The sequence below is a fragment of the Helianthus annuus genome, chromosome 16 (assembly GCF_002127325.2).
Source record: "Helianthus annuus cultivar XRQ/B chromosome 16, HanXRQr2.0-SUNRISE, whole genome shotgun sequence".
Taxonomy (NCBI): Eukaryota; Viridiplantae; Streptophyta; class Magnoliopsida; order Asterales; family Asteraceae; genus Helianthus; species Helianthus annuus.
Window position 1 is genome coordinate 62,767,656 of NC_035448.2, and position 15,323 is coordinate 62,782,978.

Genomic DNA, 15,323 nt, shown 5'->3' on the forward strand with positions numbered 1-15,323 from the left:
CTGTTTTGATCTAAATTTTATCTCTTAAGATTTCAAAATCTGTTATAAAGACTAAGTGGATATTATTTGAAAATCTTTTGATAAGTTTGAATTAGCACTAAAACAGGAAACACTATCCCACAATCCTTAAAATTTCGAATTTTCAATCTTATCTCTACTAACAGCTGTTGATAAGCAGATTTCGAGACTTGGAGAATAAGTTTTGAGATTAGATGGTTTCGAATGGGATTCCCATTGAGATTTCTACTCGAAATCTCACTAAAATTTGAGGAAAACTGAGATCTCGACTTGCAATCAGGTTGTTGCTACTCGAAACCTCATAATGAACTCAAAATCTCATTAAGGCATTAGCCTTTCATCACTCAAAACCTCGAGATTTCGAGTGAGGTTTCGATTGGCATTAGGGACTCTAAATCTCATTACGATTTCGAGATTAAAGGGCCACTCGAAATCATAAAGGAACTCATAATGAGTCGAAATCTTACTCGAAACCTTACTTGAGATCTCACTCGAAATCTCAAGTTAAGTCGAGATTTCATAACTGAGTCGAGATCTCACTCGAAATCTAAGGTGAACTTGAAATCTCACTCGAAATCTCATTACTTTATTAAGCTGTTAATGTGAACTAAAATTTAGCTCAAGTGGTTTGATGCATCTATTTATCGTTCAAGTATTACGAAAGCTATGTTAGGTATGCATTACAAACGTGAATGTCTTATTTCTGGCCAAAGCTGATTTAATTCATTTATGCCTAGCATACTTAACAAGTGCATAACCAAAGTGATTGTCTCATTTTTATCTAAAGCTGATTTGTCACGATCACTTTGCACACATGCTTAAATGATTACACTTCTGGCCAAAGCTGATTTGTCTTCGTTTAAGTAGGATTTTAACTTAGTCTATTATTTTGATGTTAGTAATAGACAATATCATAACTTCATAATTGAAAATGGTCATTATTTATGCCTGCCTTAGTATAAGATGCCCTTAGATCATGTTAAAACTTCTTTCTTAGTATCGTAATTCGCTCATCTTATTTCCACTATCAGCACCCAATGGCGGGATTCCACCATTGACTTGTGATAACTTTGCTGCATGGAAGGACTCTCGCATGCTTACTCTTGCATTACTGGACTTCAATTATTCTTTAAGAGAGGATAAGCCAGCGGACCTTACTCCTCAAAGTACTGCTGCTGAGCAGATGACTCATGAAAAGTGGACCAGGTGTAACTGTGACAACCGATAATTAAAGGCTTCTAATTACGCGATTAGTAAACGTTTAAGGTGATAATAAATAGTGTTTAAGGCACAAATTAACTTAATTAGGCTTTTGTAATGAAATGGATTACGCGATTAGTAAACATTTAAGGTGATAATTAGGCTGAGCAGATGACTCATGAAAAGTGGATCAGGTGTAACTGTGACAACCGATAATTAAACACTACTCGACTTTACAGTACGCGAATGATGCTTTGCGGAAAAACTGTGTAACGATAAACAATAACGAACTGTTGCCGTACAAAATAGTGACAACACCGACAAATAAGAACTATATACCTATAATTTAAACATATGGATTTCGTTTTTGCGAAATTATCACACTTTCGAACGACACAAAACGTAAACGTGAACGAAAAAAACGATAGTAAGAACGCACCGACAACGAAACGTAAACATCGGACACATGTACTACCTACACAACAGAAGTTTTACGATATATTTCAAATTTTAATATCCGTAGTTGAAACCGGATCGAAAAACGAACAAGAAACGACAAACGAGGCTTTTACGTGATTTAACGCAACCAATCGAACAAACGCGTCAAACAATAGTTTTCGACGTAATTTTTAGTGTTTCGGATCTAAAATTTTTTTACGACACATTACGAAGTTCGGGTGAGAAAACGGGCTTCGAGAACGTGATTGGGCCGCTCAAACAACTAGAACTGGGCTAACGGGCCTGGGGCCCAACTCACATTTAAAACCTAGGTATAAATACTACCTTATCTTCATCATTTTTATTTTGAAACCCTAATATTTAGAAATGCACACCAGACACCCTCTCTTCTCTCTCTCTCTCGTTTTCAAGTCCGGCGAAACACAGGAGGAGCCGGCAAGTGGCGATTGCCGGCGAGCTTCTCCGGCGACACTCCGGTCGTCCTTGTTCTCCGACTAACCCCCTTCTCATTCTCTCTCCTCTCCCTCTCTCTGAACAGTTGGCCGACCACCACCCTGGGTGGTGGTGCACGACCAACAGTGGCAGAAGCTGCAAACACTAGTAAGTGTTTCTCCTAATCCATTTCATTTTCTTAGCTAGAAAATAGCCAAAAGTCAAGCAAATTGACTTTTGCTTTTACTTTCGGTTATGGCCTTTTTGGTCAAGTCAAAGTTCAAATTGAACTTTACCCTCTGATCATCACGTATAATAGGTGAAATGACGAGTCAAACTTAACGAAATAAAAGTTAAAAATGCATAAAAATGCATTTTATGACGAAAGAGTTTCGGGTATTAAAACCTAAGGTTTTGACACCAAATCAATTTTATAACATTATTAGACATGTTCTAACATGTTAAACTCATCATTTCTAGTTTAATGTTTATTCCTTAGTCAAAAGTCGAGCGGTTTGACTTCTACTTTAACTTTCGAATCTGACCCGTATGGTCAACTTTAGGATCCGACCAAGCCCATTTATATGACATATTAATATACGGAATACCCGTCTGAAGCTATACCTTTTGGTCATGTCGTTTGGTTAGTCAAATGACGAGTCAACTTTTGATACTTTTAAAAGGTCAAAAATACCCTTTTTACGTAAAATAGTTTTAAACCTATATGAGCAACATCTTTTGACATCTTAACTGATCATAAAACTTTAATAAACATGTTTTGACATATCGCACTCGTCATAGGACCCATTCGACCATCTAAACTCGTAGTTACGCATACGATCCGTTAAAGTAGTGTAAACCACTTTAACAAGTCGTAACGGGTCAAAACACTTTTACACACTTCAAATCAGAATGTAAGGTTGAACAAACCATATTACATGAGATCATTCCCTCGTTTGGTTAATAAACCTCATTCTATCCGTTATTCCGTTTAAGCCACAATACACACTAACCGAATAATAATTCGAATTATTAGGAAACACTTGAATCACTTGAGCTTCGCTAGACACGATTAGGCAAAGATATCTACGCAAACCTGTGAGTACATAGTTCCCCTCTTTTACCTTTTCAAATGTTTTGGGGTGATTCATATGTGCCTATGACTATATTCAAGATTTCAAAACAATATATATGGTTTATATATACAAAATGATTTTCAATGTGAGTACATAGTTCCCCTCTTTTACGTTTTCCAAATGTTTTGGGGGTGATTCATATGTGTTAAGCATTTTCTCAAATAATATGTATGGTATATGTGTTTACTAAGTGCTTTTTGTGTGTTTAATTTATGAGACAAAACAAGAAACAAATGCCAAATCCTTGTAGGATCTTTCTATATTAAAAGTTAGATTCTTAAAGAATACTTAAAGTACTATTGTTAATCCTTGATTGGACTTCTAAGAGTACTTTTCAACGTATGAGACAAAACAATGAAGCAAATGGCAAATCCTTGTAGGATATTCCTATATTAATAGTTAGATTCTTAAAGGATACTTAAAGCACAATTTTGAACCCTTGATTAGATTTCTAAGAGTACTTTTCAACGTATAATTATGTGTAGAGTTGTGTAAGTGATTTAGATAACGAATTAAGTGTAATACGATAAGAGCATGGTGGATACGCCGCTGGTACTTCCTATATATAAGTGCTCTTATCATATTACCTCTATTAACACGATAAGAGCATGGTGTAATACCATAAGAGCATGGTGAAACGAGAAAAAAATTGTCAAATCCTTGTAGGATCTTCCTATATTAATAGTTAGATTCTTAAAGTATACTCAAAGTACTATTATAAATCCTTGATTTGGATTTTTAAGAGTACTTCCACAAGTCCTTAGTCAAATTTTGTGTTATGTGTTTATGTGTTATGTGGTGTTATAACATAGAATCTAGAGTGATCTAGGATAATGAGGCAAGTGTAATACGATAAGGGCATGGTAGATACGCCGCTCGTACTTCCTTTATATAAGTGCTCTTATCATATTACCCATCGTAACGTTATCCAAAATCACTTGATGATTATGTGTTATAACGAGACAAAGTACAAGAGAAACAAAGAACAAAGTACACTTTTCAATAACACAAAAATTACTTGGTATTAATCATATTGCCATTTACAAAACATTTTTGTCACAAGTTTTATTATCAAAGCAATGTATTGCAATACTAAACTTTTTGCCATATATTGGCTTCAAAAATATATTTTCATTCGACAACTCATGTAGTTGTCAAAGCATTGCAATACCAAATCTTTTTGCCATTAATTTGACCAACAAAACCTATGTCACTCACCAACTTTATTGTTGACCTTTTATTTTCACATATGTTTCACGTATTGACATTTCAAGTATGCTACATATAGTAACGCACTCGGGCCTTAGATTGCTTCTAAATCTAACAACAATTACTTGTACTCTTTGTGTTGTAAAACAGCATTAATATAATGAAACTTTTAGTACCATGTGTTGTGAGCAATTAGTAATGAGACTCCCTGACAATTCCGCCGCGGGTTGCTTTTACACCGTCGGGGTTTTACAACAATCTTAGAAACTTAGATGAATATTTGAAGTTAAAGGATAAACAGGCTGAATATATTGGAATAGAGAAGTGTAAAGGGATGGATGACAGGACTGCTTAGGGAATCTTGTCATAGCAAGGTAAGCAAGATTGAAGAATATGCTAAGGACCTAAGCAAGTCCATGTCTGAGAAGCCAATAAATGCTGAGCTTGATAAAGAACTGAAACAGGATTACCTTGATCACATCATGAAACATAAACCATACAAAGCAAATAAAGCACAGTTCAAAGATTGGTCAACAGATGCTCTCAAAGAAGAAATAGAAAGAATTCAAAAGATGCATCAATGATCCTTCACTTAAGCTAACTCCACCAGACTAGAAGAAAGGCAAACAAGTTGATCAAAACAAGGCATTGAAGCTGAAGAGAATGAGAGAAGAACTTGTTGCTGCGAAGTTTGGTAATGCAAGGTCTGTTGCCAGATGGGCAGAGTCAAAGATTGTTGAAACTTACAAAAGACTGGAATAGCTGAGAGATAAGGATCCTACAGTTCCTAAGAAGCCAGTATATCCAATAGTGGTTGTCCCTCAACAGACCCTTACAACTAAAAAGCTGTCCTTAGCATCTGGCTTATCCATAGCTGCCTTAAATCAAGCAAAACGGCAGAAGCAGATGGCTGAGGCTGATGAACAGACGTATGATTATTATAGAAAAGAGGGATTCAAAACCCAGTTGTTATACCACAGAGATCCTGCCTGTGACAAACTAAGAGAAACACTTGCAAATCTTGTCAACAAGTCACAATCACCCAACTCATCAAGAATAACTCTTCACCCAAGAAAACCATCTGATTCAAAAATTATAAGGTGAAAGTCATCCTCAGACACCCAAGAATTGACTCTTCTCAGATCAGATGGTGAAGTTCAAAGGCTAAAAATGGAGGATGCATATGGTCTAGATGCAGGTAACCTCCAAGATCTGTTGAACCTTGAACTTGAAAGGGATTTTGAAGATATGATCTCCATGAACTTTGAGTTACAATTCAAAGGCCAAATCAGGGAGATGCTGATGAGGAATAAAGATCATCAATAAAGGAGTGTTTTGGCATCATCTGTTCTAGGGGGGATTGTTGGATCTAGTGGACCACACAAAAGAACAGATGATTGGAAAGCCAAAATAGTCTACAACATCCAATCATGAATAACAGTGCTTTGAAGATCTGCTCATCCCAATGAGAAGGACTCAACATCTGCTTTCTCTAAAGTCTACTAAAGCCAAAAGTCTGCCTAAGAGAAACTCTGCTGTTGAAGACAAAGTCTGCTGATCCAAAGGTCTGCCAAAGTGAACCTCTGCTGATGAAGACAAAGTCTGTTAAAGCAAATTATCCATTGCTGATAAAGACAAAGTCTGAAGAAGTTAAGGTCTACTATGGCTCAACAGATGTTAAAGACCAATAGAGGATAAAGCCCAACATATGATATTCAACAGATGCTGATCAACAATCAATACAACATTGCTTAGGCTATAGCAAATGTTAGGAGTTTGTTAGGTTATTAGATATCGTTGTCTAGGTGACATCAGCTTAGATACTTCAGATGTTTCATTTATACTATAAATAGAACAGTGCATGTATTATTCTATTCATCACTTTCCTCTTGATATTTTTGTATGAACAAACTTGGAGTGATTAGGCTGAGGGGGAGTTGTAATCCTCATGCATACGTAAACATTGTAATTGCAACCTTTATAAAAGCACGATGATGAAAGCATTCTCTTCATTGTTGTGATTTAAAAGTTATTATTCCATTGCATATTATCATCTTTGTTTTATCTTCTTTCATTGTTTCCATCTTAAACTGTCACAACAATCACTACGTCAAAACTGGGTTTTAGCCACACTTTTTCCAAAACAGGCTTGCCACAGTTTTGATTAAATGTGTGGCTAAAGGTCATTTATAATTTCTTAATACACTTTTAGCCACACATTTAATTATTAATGTGACCATTGTATAACAACTCAAAACCTTTAGCCACATATTTTATTATTAATGTGGCTATTGTATAACAGATCAAAACATTTAGCCACACTTCTAGAAAAAACTGTGACATTTACTAGTCACAACTAGAAAAGTGTGGCCAAATGTAACCTATTGACACTTTGTTTGTTTGATTTCTTGATTTATGTGACGAAAACACATCTTTTTGAAACCTTCAGTCACATATTTAATATAAAATTGTGACAATCAATAGCCTCTGTAAAAAAGTATGGCCGTATATAATTATCAAGGAAGATATATATAGTGACTTACAAAAATTTGTGTGACAAAATACAAGCAACTATCATGATATTTCAAAATAAAGTGTGTTTGTGTGGCTAAAGTCACTAGATGGACACAATAAAATTTGTGTCACCAATCATTTCCTCCTTCCTCAAAACCCCCAAATTCCCCACCTCCACATAACCTAAAATTAACCCCCACCAAGTTCAGGAGATCTCCACTGTATCTCCACCGTGTCTCCACCATGACCACCGCCAATTCCAACGTCCACGAAACCCTAACCAGATTTAGTTACCACTTACCATCAATGCTCTCTTCTCATCTACTCTCCTCCGCTACCCAAATTAAGCGTATGATTCAGTTTGAAGCAAGCTAGAATGAGATTACTCATATCGATTTCCACTTTCCTCCTCCTGCAGATGCAGGCGATGTAATTCGGAAATATCTTCAGTGGAGCTCAGAGAGATCTAAAGTCAAATGGTAATTTTTTTACTCAGGCGTATTGTAGTTTTAGTTTACAGTTTGATGTAAATTAGGTTAAACATGAGTGGGTTTGTTTTGATTAAAGCCCTAAGATGTCAATTGGACTTGATGTTTGTGATTTTTGCTGGTCATATTTTCTTTTTTGTTGAATTGTGAAATCTTATTGAAACACTAACAATGTACTAAAGAAAGCAAGGATGTATTTATTAGCTTGTTTTTTTCTTTTCTTTTCTTTTGTTTTTTGCTGTTGAACGGCTAAAGTTTATTAAAACACTAGCAAGGTGCTTGAGAAAGAAAGGAGAAATATGTTAGCTTGTGTTTTCCATATTCCTGAAGAATGTTACTTGGATCTGTCAAACATGCTATACAGTTTGGCAATTATGTCATTTGCATTGACTTAACTTTGTTGGTTTGTTGTTCATAGTGTGTTGAATAATTATAAAGGTTTTTATCGTGTGGATTTTGTAATCAGACTTTTGATTTGTTAACCTTGTGACAGTTCCGGTATGGCTACTTACGAGCCAAAGAACATCCTTATCACTGGAGCTGCAGGCTTCATTGCCTTTCATGTTGCTAACAGGCTGTTCACAAACTACCCTGATTACAAGATAGTTGTTCTTGACAAAGATCGTCCCCCAACTTGAAGTTTGTGAAGGGGGATATCGGGAGCGCCGACCTCGTCAACTACCTTCTGATCACTGAGTCGATTGATACCATCATGCATTTTGCTGCACAGACTCACGTCGATAAGTCGCTTGACAACAGTTTTGAGTTCACAAAGAATAACATCTATGGAACGCATGTGCTTTTAGAAGCTTGCAAAGTCACCGGCCAGATTAGAAGGTTTATTCACGTGAGTACGGATGAGGTGTATGGAGAAACAGAGGAGGATGCCGTTGTTGGTAACGATGAAGCTTTGCAACTTCTTCCTACGAACCCGTATTCAGCCACAAAAGCTGGTGCGGAAATGCTTGTTATGGATTACTGTAGGTCATACGGGTTGCCCGTGATCACCACTAGAGGAAACAATGTTTACGGCCCAAACCAGTTCCCGGAAAAACTAATCCCGAAGTTCATTCTCCTGGCAATGAGAGGACAACCGCTTCCGATTCACGGTGACGGTTCTAACGTAAGGAGTTACCTCTATTGCGAATACGTTGCTGAGGCTTTTGAAGTAATTCTTCATAAGGGGGGAAGTTGGTCATGTATACAACATCAGGACCAAAAAGGAAAGGAGAGTGATTGATGTTGCAAAAGATATGTGTAAGCTTTTCAATATGGATCCAGATTCAAGCATTAAGTTTGTGGAGAACAGACCGTTTAACGATCAGCGGTATTTCTTAGACGACGAGAAGTTGAAGAGCTTGAGTCGGTCCAAAAGGACTGTATGGGAAGAGGGTCTGAAAAAGACCATCGAGTGGTACACCGTACACGAGTAACCCGAACTGGTGGGGAGATGTCTCTGGAGCACTTCTGCCTCATCCAAGAATGTTAATGATGCCAGGTGGGGTTGACAGACTCGTTGACGGGCCGGAAAATGCTGATTTTGATTCAGCTGATGTGGCGATCAATACTTCTCAGATGGGAGTCCAAATTGTGAGTTTGAATTGGAGGTTAGTGAGCCCTTGGTTGTGGTTATTTACACCAGTTTTGGTTGTTGGGGGTTAATTAGCTTAAATATGAGTTATTTTGTTAAGATTATAACTCTAAGATGCTAATCGAATGTTCAGCTGATCCCACCCCCACATAAGACTTTTAACTTTCTTTCTTTCTTTCTTTCAGGAACTTCAATGCAGCGACTGGTCTCTACGTCTTCTTACACAAGACCAAGCTACTTACGCTGCCTTCGACACTCTTTGTTTGATTCACATTTTTTTATTTTTTCAGCAAAGACTTCTCAAACAAGGTTTTTCATTCTCTTTCTATATTCTAATTGTTTGCTAGTTGGCCTAAATGAACATATATACATTACCTTGCTGTTAATGGTTGCTGGTGCATTCCTATCCAAAGCCATAAATATCAGATAATTTGTTTTTTTTTTGCTTTTGTATGATTTAAGTTAGTTGCGTAGTAAACAAGATACATGCTTGCTGCTTATTAGTACTGAGCTTATTCTGTTAGCTTACATTTTATTGGTTGAACGCTGTTTGGATGAGTAGGGCGACCTGGAATCATGCTTGTTTGTAATATGTATGCTATTAGTGTTGTATGTTAGTTAACAGTGCTATCATTTTGTTACCTAGGATTCACATGATTATAAAGTGGTTTGTTTTAGAGATGTGGCGGAGGTTCTGTTTTTGTAATGCTACACCATGCAAGTATTTCATGGTGCTGATGTCTTAATGATGATGATTCTTGGGGCTAAGACTGATATGTTTCAATATACCGTGTCAATAGCAGAAATATTATTCTTTTGATTCTTGCAGTGAGTTATGAGTGTGTACTTATGTGATCGCAAGATTAGTGTTTTTGGTATTTTATTTCGTTACACTGGGTGTGAGTTAGTTAGATGGTTGTCGCCTCGTTTTTTTTTTTGCTTTGGTCACCAAAGGCCTAATACATTGCAGCAGCTCATGTGAGTGTCAATGTCAATAGATATAATGTAGCAAACACATATATGTATTTACATTTCCTGGTCCACATCGTCGCGTACATTATTTCACTGCAATAACCATGTAAACATAATCAATATTATCCTCTACTAACAATAAAAAGAATATGAACAGTATTTAGGGGTCTTTTGGTATTTTGTTGTAATTAACATAAATTAACTAACAAATAGAAAACAAGCCGAGCTCGAGCTTGAAAAAATACCTACGAGCCGAGCTCGGGTTTTAAAAACAAAACTCGAATGAAGCCGAGCTTAAGCTTAGTCAAGCTCGGGCTCGGCTCGTTTGCACCCTGGCCGGAAGGAAGGTATATAAAGCAGTATTTCAGTACGTATATTTTTATAAGTTTGTACTTATGATTTAATGTATTTTCAACCAGGATTCAAACGTGTCGCCTAAGGAAGACGTCTTCTTGAGAAGAGCTATGCTCATCCAAATTACAAAAAAAGGTTGGTCGAAATGAACGAAATAGAGTATATAAACATTTATGAATTATGATGATCTTAAATATGCTATCTTATAACAAAATTCAGTGGGGGTTAAATTCAAAAGTCAAATGTTGGATAAAGTCAATAGAATAAAGTCAAATGCACTTGCTATTTAGAGTCAACATCTTGGAGTAGATCAATATGGGAATATACTTGGCATTGATATCTAAAAACAGTTGTAATATTTTTTTTAAAGTGAAATTGAATGTTTCTAGTAGGAAAGTTATCAGCAGAAGCATAGTCAAATGATGACAATAGTCTTTGGTGGAAGTGTGGACTTGTATTTTTTATATGTATCCATGCCTTGTATTTTTTTTTCTTACAATACTTGTATAGATAGGTGTTCCAATGATAGAGTGGGACTTGTATTTAAGTTCTTTAAAATTTGTTCTCAGGTTGGTGGAGGCAAAGATATATACATGGATGCGGATATTGATGGAATACATGAAGAATGGTCGAGTTGTGGGGAAAAGTTTATTTTTAGGTGACAAACAGTATTTTAGATGTCAAAGTATGCATCTACAGACAATATTTTTGTTAACTTTAAAATATTTGTAGTATATTTGATATACTATTGTGAAATGGATTGTTTTGATATATGAGTATTTTGTGTTATAAAATGGATCATAATCATAATGAACAATAATAGATCATACATATTTTAATGTACCATATTGGGCCTTAATGGATCACAATTAACAACAGTAGATAATATATGTCATAATGGGCCATATTGGATCTTTATGGATCACGATAGACAATTGTGGATTATATATGTCTTAAGTGATATTTTGAACCATAATGGATCACAATGGATAATGATAGATCATACATGTCTTAATGGACCGTATTAGGACTTAATGGATCACAATGGGGAATAGTAGATCATATATGGCTTAATGGATCACAATGTACAATATTCGATCATACATATCTTAATGAACCATGTTGGGTCTTCGTGGATCGCAGTGAATAATAATATATCACATTTGTCTTAATGGACCATATTGGGCCTTAGTGGACCATGTTGGGCTCTAGTGAGTCACAATGTAGATCATACATGTCTTAATTGACAATAGTAGCACATACATGTCTTAATGGACAATAGTAGCTCATACATGTCTTAATGGACCCATATTTGGGCCTTAATGGATCACAATGGACAATAGTATATCTTATATGTCTTAGTGGACCATGTTGGGCCTTAATGGATAATGATGGACAAATAGTTGATCATATACATCTTAATGGACCATATTGGGTTTTAGTGGATCATGATGAACAATAACAGATCATAAATGTATTAATGGACCATATTGTGTCTTAATAGATGAATATGGACAACTGTAGATCATATATGTCTTAATGGACCATATTGGTCTTAATGGATCACAATGGACAATAGTAGATCATATATGTCTTAATAGACCATACTGGTCCTTAATGGACCATGGTGAAGAACTATAGATCATGTTGGGTCTTAATGAATCACAACGGACAATTGTACATCATATTGGACCTTAATAGATAACAATTGATAATAGTATATCATATATGTATTAATGGACCATACCGGGCCTTTATGGACCACGATGGACAATTGTAGATCATATTGGGCCTTAATAAATCGCAACGGACGAGAGTATACCATACCTGACGTTTAATGGACCATGTTGGGTCGTAATAGATCACAATGGACAATAGTAGATCATATATGTTTTCTTAGACAATATCGATAGAACAAAAAACATATGACTACTAGTAGGGATACAAACAAGTCGAGCCGAGCTCGACTAGGCTCGAGCTCAAGCTTGTTTAACTTATAAAGGCTCGATTTGAGCTTTGTTTTTAAAGCTCGAGATCGACTCGTGGACAGTTTTTCAAGCTGGATCTCAAGCTTGTTTAATATTTATTAATTAATCATAATTAATATTTTGAGTTAACTTCCATTTTGCTCCTTATGATTTGGTCATTTTAACGATTTTGCCCCAATAGTTTAAAAATAGACAATTTACTCCCTGTTTTTTCTAACTTATTGTCATTTTGCTCCCCGCCTCTAACTCCATCCAAATAATCCATTAACTAGTTAATTTTATAGATAAAAGCAAGGACATGTAAGTCTTTTCACCTAAATGAACCTATAACTTGTTTTTTTACATATGTATATATATATATATATATATATATATATATATATATAAGTAATTCTTTTCTGATCCCCCATCTTTCCAACCACTCATTCTACCGGCCACCACCATCCACCACCACCTGCAACTACCACCTGCCGACCACGACTACCGCGACTTTTAACTAAATGTTTTAATTGAGTTAGAGCCGGGGAGTAAACTACCAAAATACCCCTACTTCTAATTGAACGTTTTAACTGAGTTAGAGCCAGGGAGCAAACTGGCGACAAACTCGAAAGATCAGGGAGGGAAATGACTATTTCTAACTATTGGGGCAAAACCGTTAAAATGATCAAACCGGTTCCTTTTTTATTATGCGTCCATTTAACGTGTTTTCACAGTGAAAACAGGTTCAACCGACTCAAAAAGTTGATTTTTGTGCTGATTCTTGTCAATTGATTATGAAATTGGTTAAAAAATTTACTTATGAATTGATCATTACCAGGATGGAGCTGCACTTCAGTTTAAATAAAAAACGATAGGGAAATTCCTTGCCGCAGAGCTTGGCGGAGGTACAATCATCGTTGCAAATCGTTCATCGGCTTCTAACCGGGAAACTTTTAGGGTAATTTCATTAAATGCTTTAGCGAGTAAAATGTGGTTGCCAAATTTTATGAATCTACTTGTAAGTTGTGAATGTGTTTTTATTATCTAATTTAATTTGGTACAGTTGTGAACGATCAATGAGACCAGTTTTCACATGCGGGTGTTTTACAAGCAATTTATAGGACTTGACTCAACCGGAATCAAGTTGGTCGCTATTGCAACAGATTATAAAACATCAGATGTTTTCGAGATTATTAGAAAATCTGATGATCCAAGCCTTGTTCGGATTAAAGCACCAAATGGGTCCTTCTTGCAGGTTCTTTTGCTAGCAATGTGTACTTGTTTAGTTACTTATAGATCTTAACAATTGATTGTTATCAAGTAAGTTTCACTTACTCTCATTTTCCTGTCGTTTGTGTGTGATTAAAGGCGAAAACTCAAGATCTTGTGACCGCTGATTCTAAAGGTGATGGGCAATGGCAAGACGATGATCCTTCAGTTTTCGAGATGACGATAGCGCAAAGATTGCAAGGAGAGTACCAAGTGACTCATGGTTATGGTCCTTCAAAAGCGCCACAAATCATGAATGTATGTTTTTTCTTTGCTTCTTATTTCTTTTCTTTTTTACTAACAAAAAATGGACCAGATTATCACAATAAAGTAATTATTGGTGCCTTCACTGCCTTCTAAGTCAAATATACAAATTAAAACTATTTGAACGTTTAGTACACTTTCTGTTTTTGAGTAATTGAACTTGCGATGAATGAAACCTACCAGAAACTCAAACAAGGACTCAACTTGAAAGCACTTTTTGTTCAATTATCATTCTTTCACCGTAGGTTATCTTTCTGTATGTATAGTCCAAATGTCAAATTGTTACTGGTTAATGCTCATTTTCAATTTACCATGTTGACTTATGTGGATGCATATGTAGATGTAGATGCTGTTGCGCTTTAAGTTCTTACTTTTTAATTAGGGGTGCAAACGAGCCGAGCCCGAGCTTGACCAAGCTAGAGCTCGATTAAATTATGAGAGCTCAGGCTCGAGCTCGGCTCGATTCGAGCTTTATCTTCAAAGCTTGAGCTCGGCTCGTTGGTATTTTCTCAAGCTCGGCTCGGGCTCGGCTCGTTTATTATCTATTAATTAATGTAATAGATAAAAGAATAATATAAATAATAGACTTTTTATTGATGGCACTTATAACTTTCATTTTCGTTGCCGAAAGGCAGTTTCGCTCGTATAATCGTCAACAGTTTACACTTGATTTTGCTTATAATAATCCATGTAAGCGAAGTCGAGTGGAAATCCACGTGTAAATATATGATGATTATGCAAGTGAGATTGCCTTTGGCAACGAAAGCGAAAGTTAGGAGTGTCATTAGTCAGATTGTCAGGTATGGATTATTATCGGCGAATGAGTCATAAATTGAATTATAAAATTTTATTCACTTTAAATTTATTATATAGTTAACTTAAGTTTCAGTTGTGTGTTGCAGGCTGGAGAAAACCTTTAAAGTTTCAGAAAAGGCTACAGGTTGTGTTTCAATTGTGTCTGAAATTGAAGAATTGAGCTTTGTCAAAGAACTCCATTATAGGTCAAAGTCTTGAGAGATGGTTATGTTGTTGCAAGTGCTGCTACGAGTGATGCATGTTGAGACAAAAGTGCTGTTAGGAGTGATGCAAGTTATGTTGAAGTTGCTCATACAAGTTATGTTGAAGTTGCTGACTCATTTGTAGATAGCTTTTGATTAGAAGTTTATGTATATAGTAACTAAATTGAAAACTTTTGTATAGATTTTGGTTTATTATTGTTAATATCATTTGGTTTTAGGTTTTTTCTCATGCTTACTATCGTTTTAATTTTACGAAACATTGAAAGCAAAATTGCTAGTTACACGAAAATAGCCATATAGAACCATGACAAATATGTGTGGCCAAAGGTTAGAGAATAGTCACACTTAAAATTACACGATTTCTTGTGGCTTTACATAATCATTAGTTACACCATCGCCATTTTGTTTATTTTGGTGTGACGAAATATTAG

The 15,323-nt window shown here is 35.8% G+C and overlaps 1 protein-coding gene and 1 pseudogene across 2 annotated transcripts; both read left to right on the top strand.

Moving 5' to 3' along the window:
- The first annotated feature begins 7,953 nt into the window (after window positions 1-7,953).
- Window positions 7,954-11,146, top strand: LOC110915375 (annotated as a pseudogene).
- A 2,035-nt stretch (window positions 11,147-13,181) lies between these two features.
- LOC110915376 lies at window positions 13,182-15,074 on the top strand. Of its 2 annotated transcripts, none has more exons than XM_022160059.2 (4): window positions 13,182-13,298; window positions 13,404-13,595; window positions 13,709-13,867; window positions 14,763-15,074. In XM_022160059.2, the coding sequence occupies exons 2-4, from the start codon at window positions 13,434-13,436 to the stop codon at window positions 14,847-14,849; spliced, it is 408 nt and encodes a 135-aa protein (XP_022015751.1). In that variant the 5' UTR covers window positions 13,182-13,298; window positions 13,404-13,433; the 3' UTR covers window positions 14,850-15,074. The 2 variants fall into 2 exon arrangements, with proteins under 2 accessions (XP_022015751.1, XP_022015752.1); XM_022160060.2 differs by having other exon boundaries at window positions 14,776-15,074.
- Window positions 15,075-15,323: the final 249 nt, after the last annotated feature.

Coding starts and splice junctions, on each gene's coding strand:
- LOC110915376 (XM_022160059.2), top strand. CDS start 13,434: ATGCGGGTGTTTTACAAGCAATTTATAGGACTTGACTCAACCGGAATC. Junction 13,596..13,708: donor CAAATGGGTCCTTCTTGCAG/GTTCTTTTGCTA, acceptor GTGTGATTAAAG/GCGAAAACTCAAGATCTTGT. Junction 13,868..14,762: donor AAGCGCCACAAATCATGAAT/GTATGTTTTTTC, acceptor CTTAAGTTTCAG/TTGTGTGTTGCAGGCTGGAG.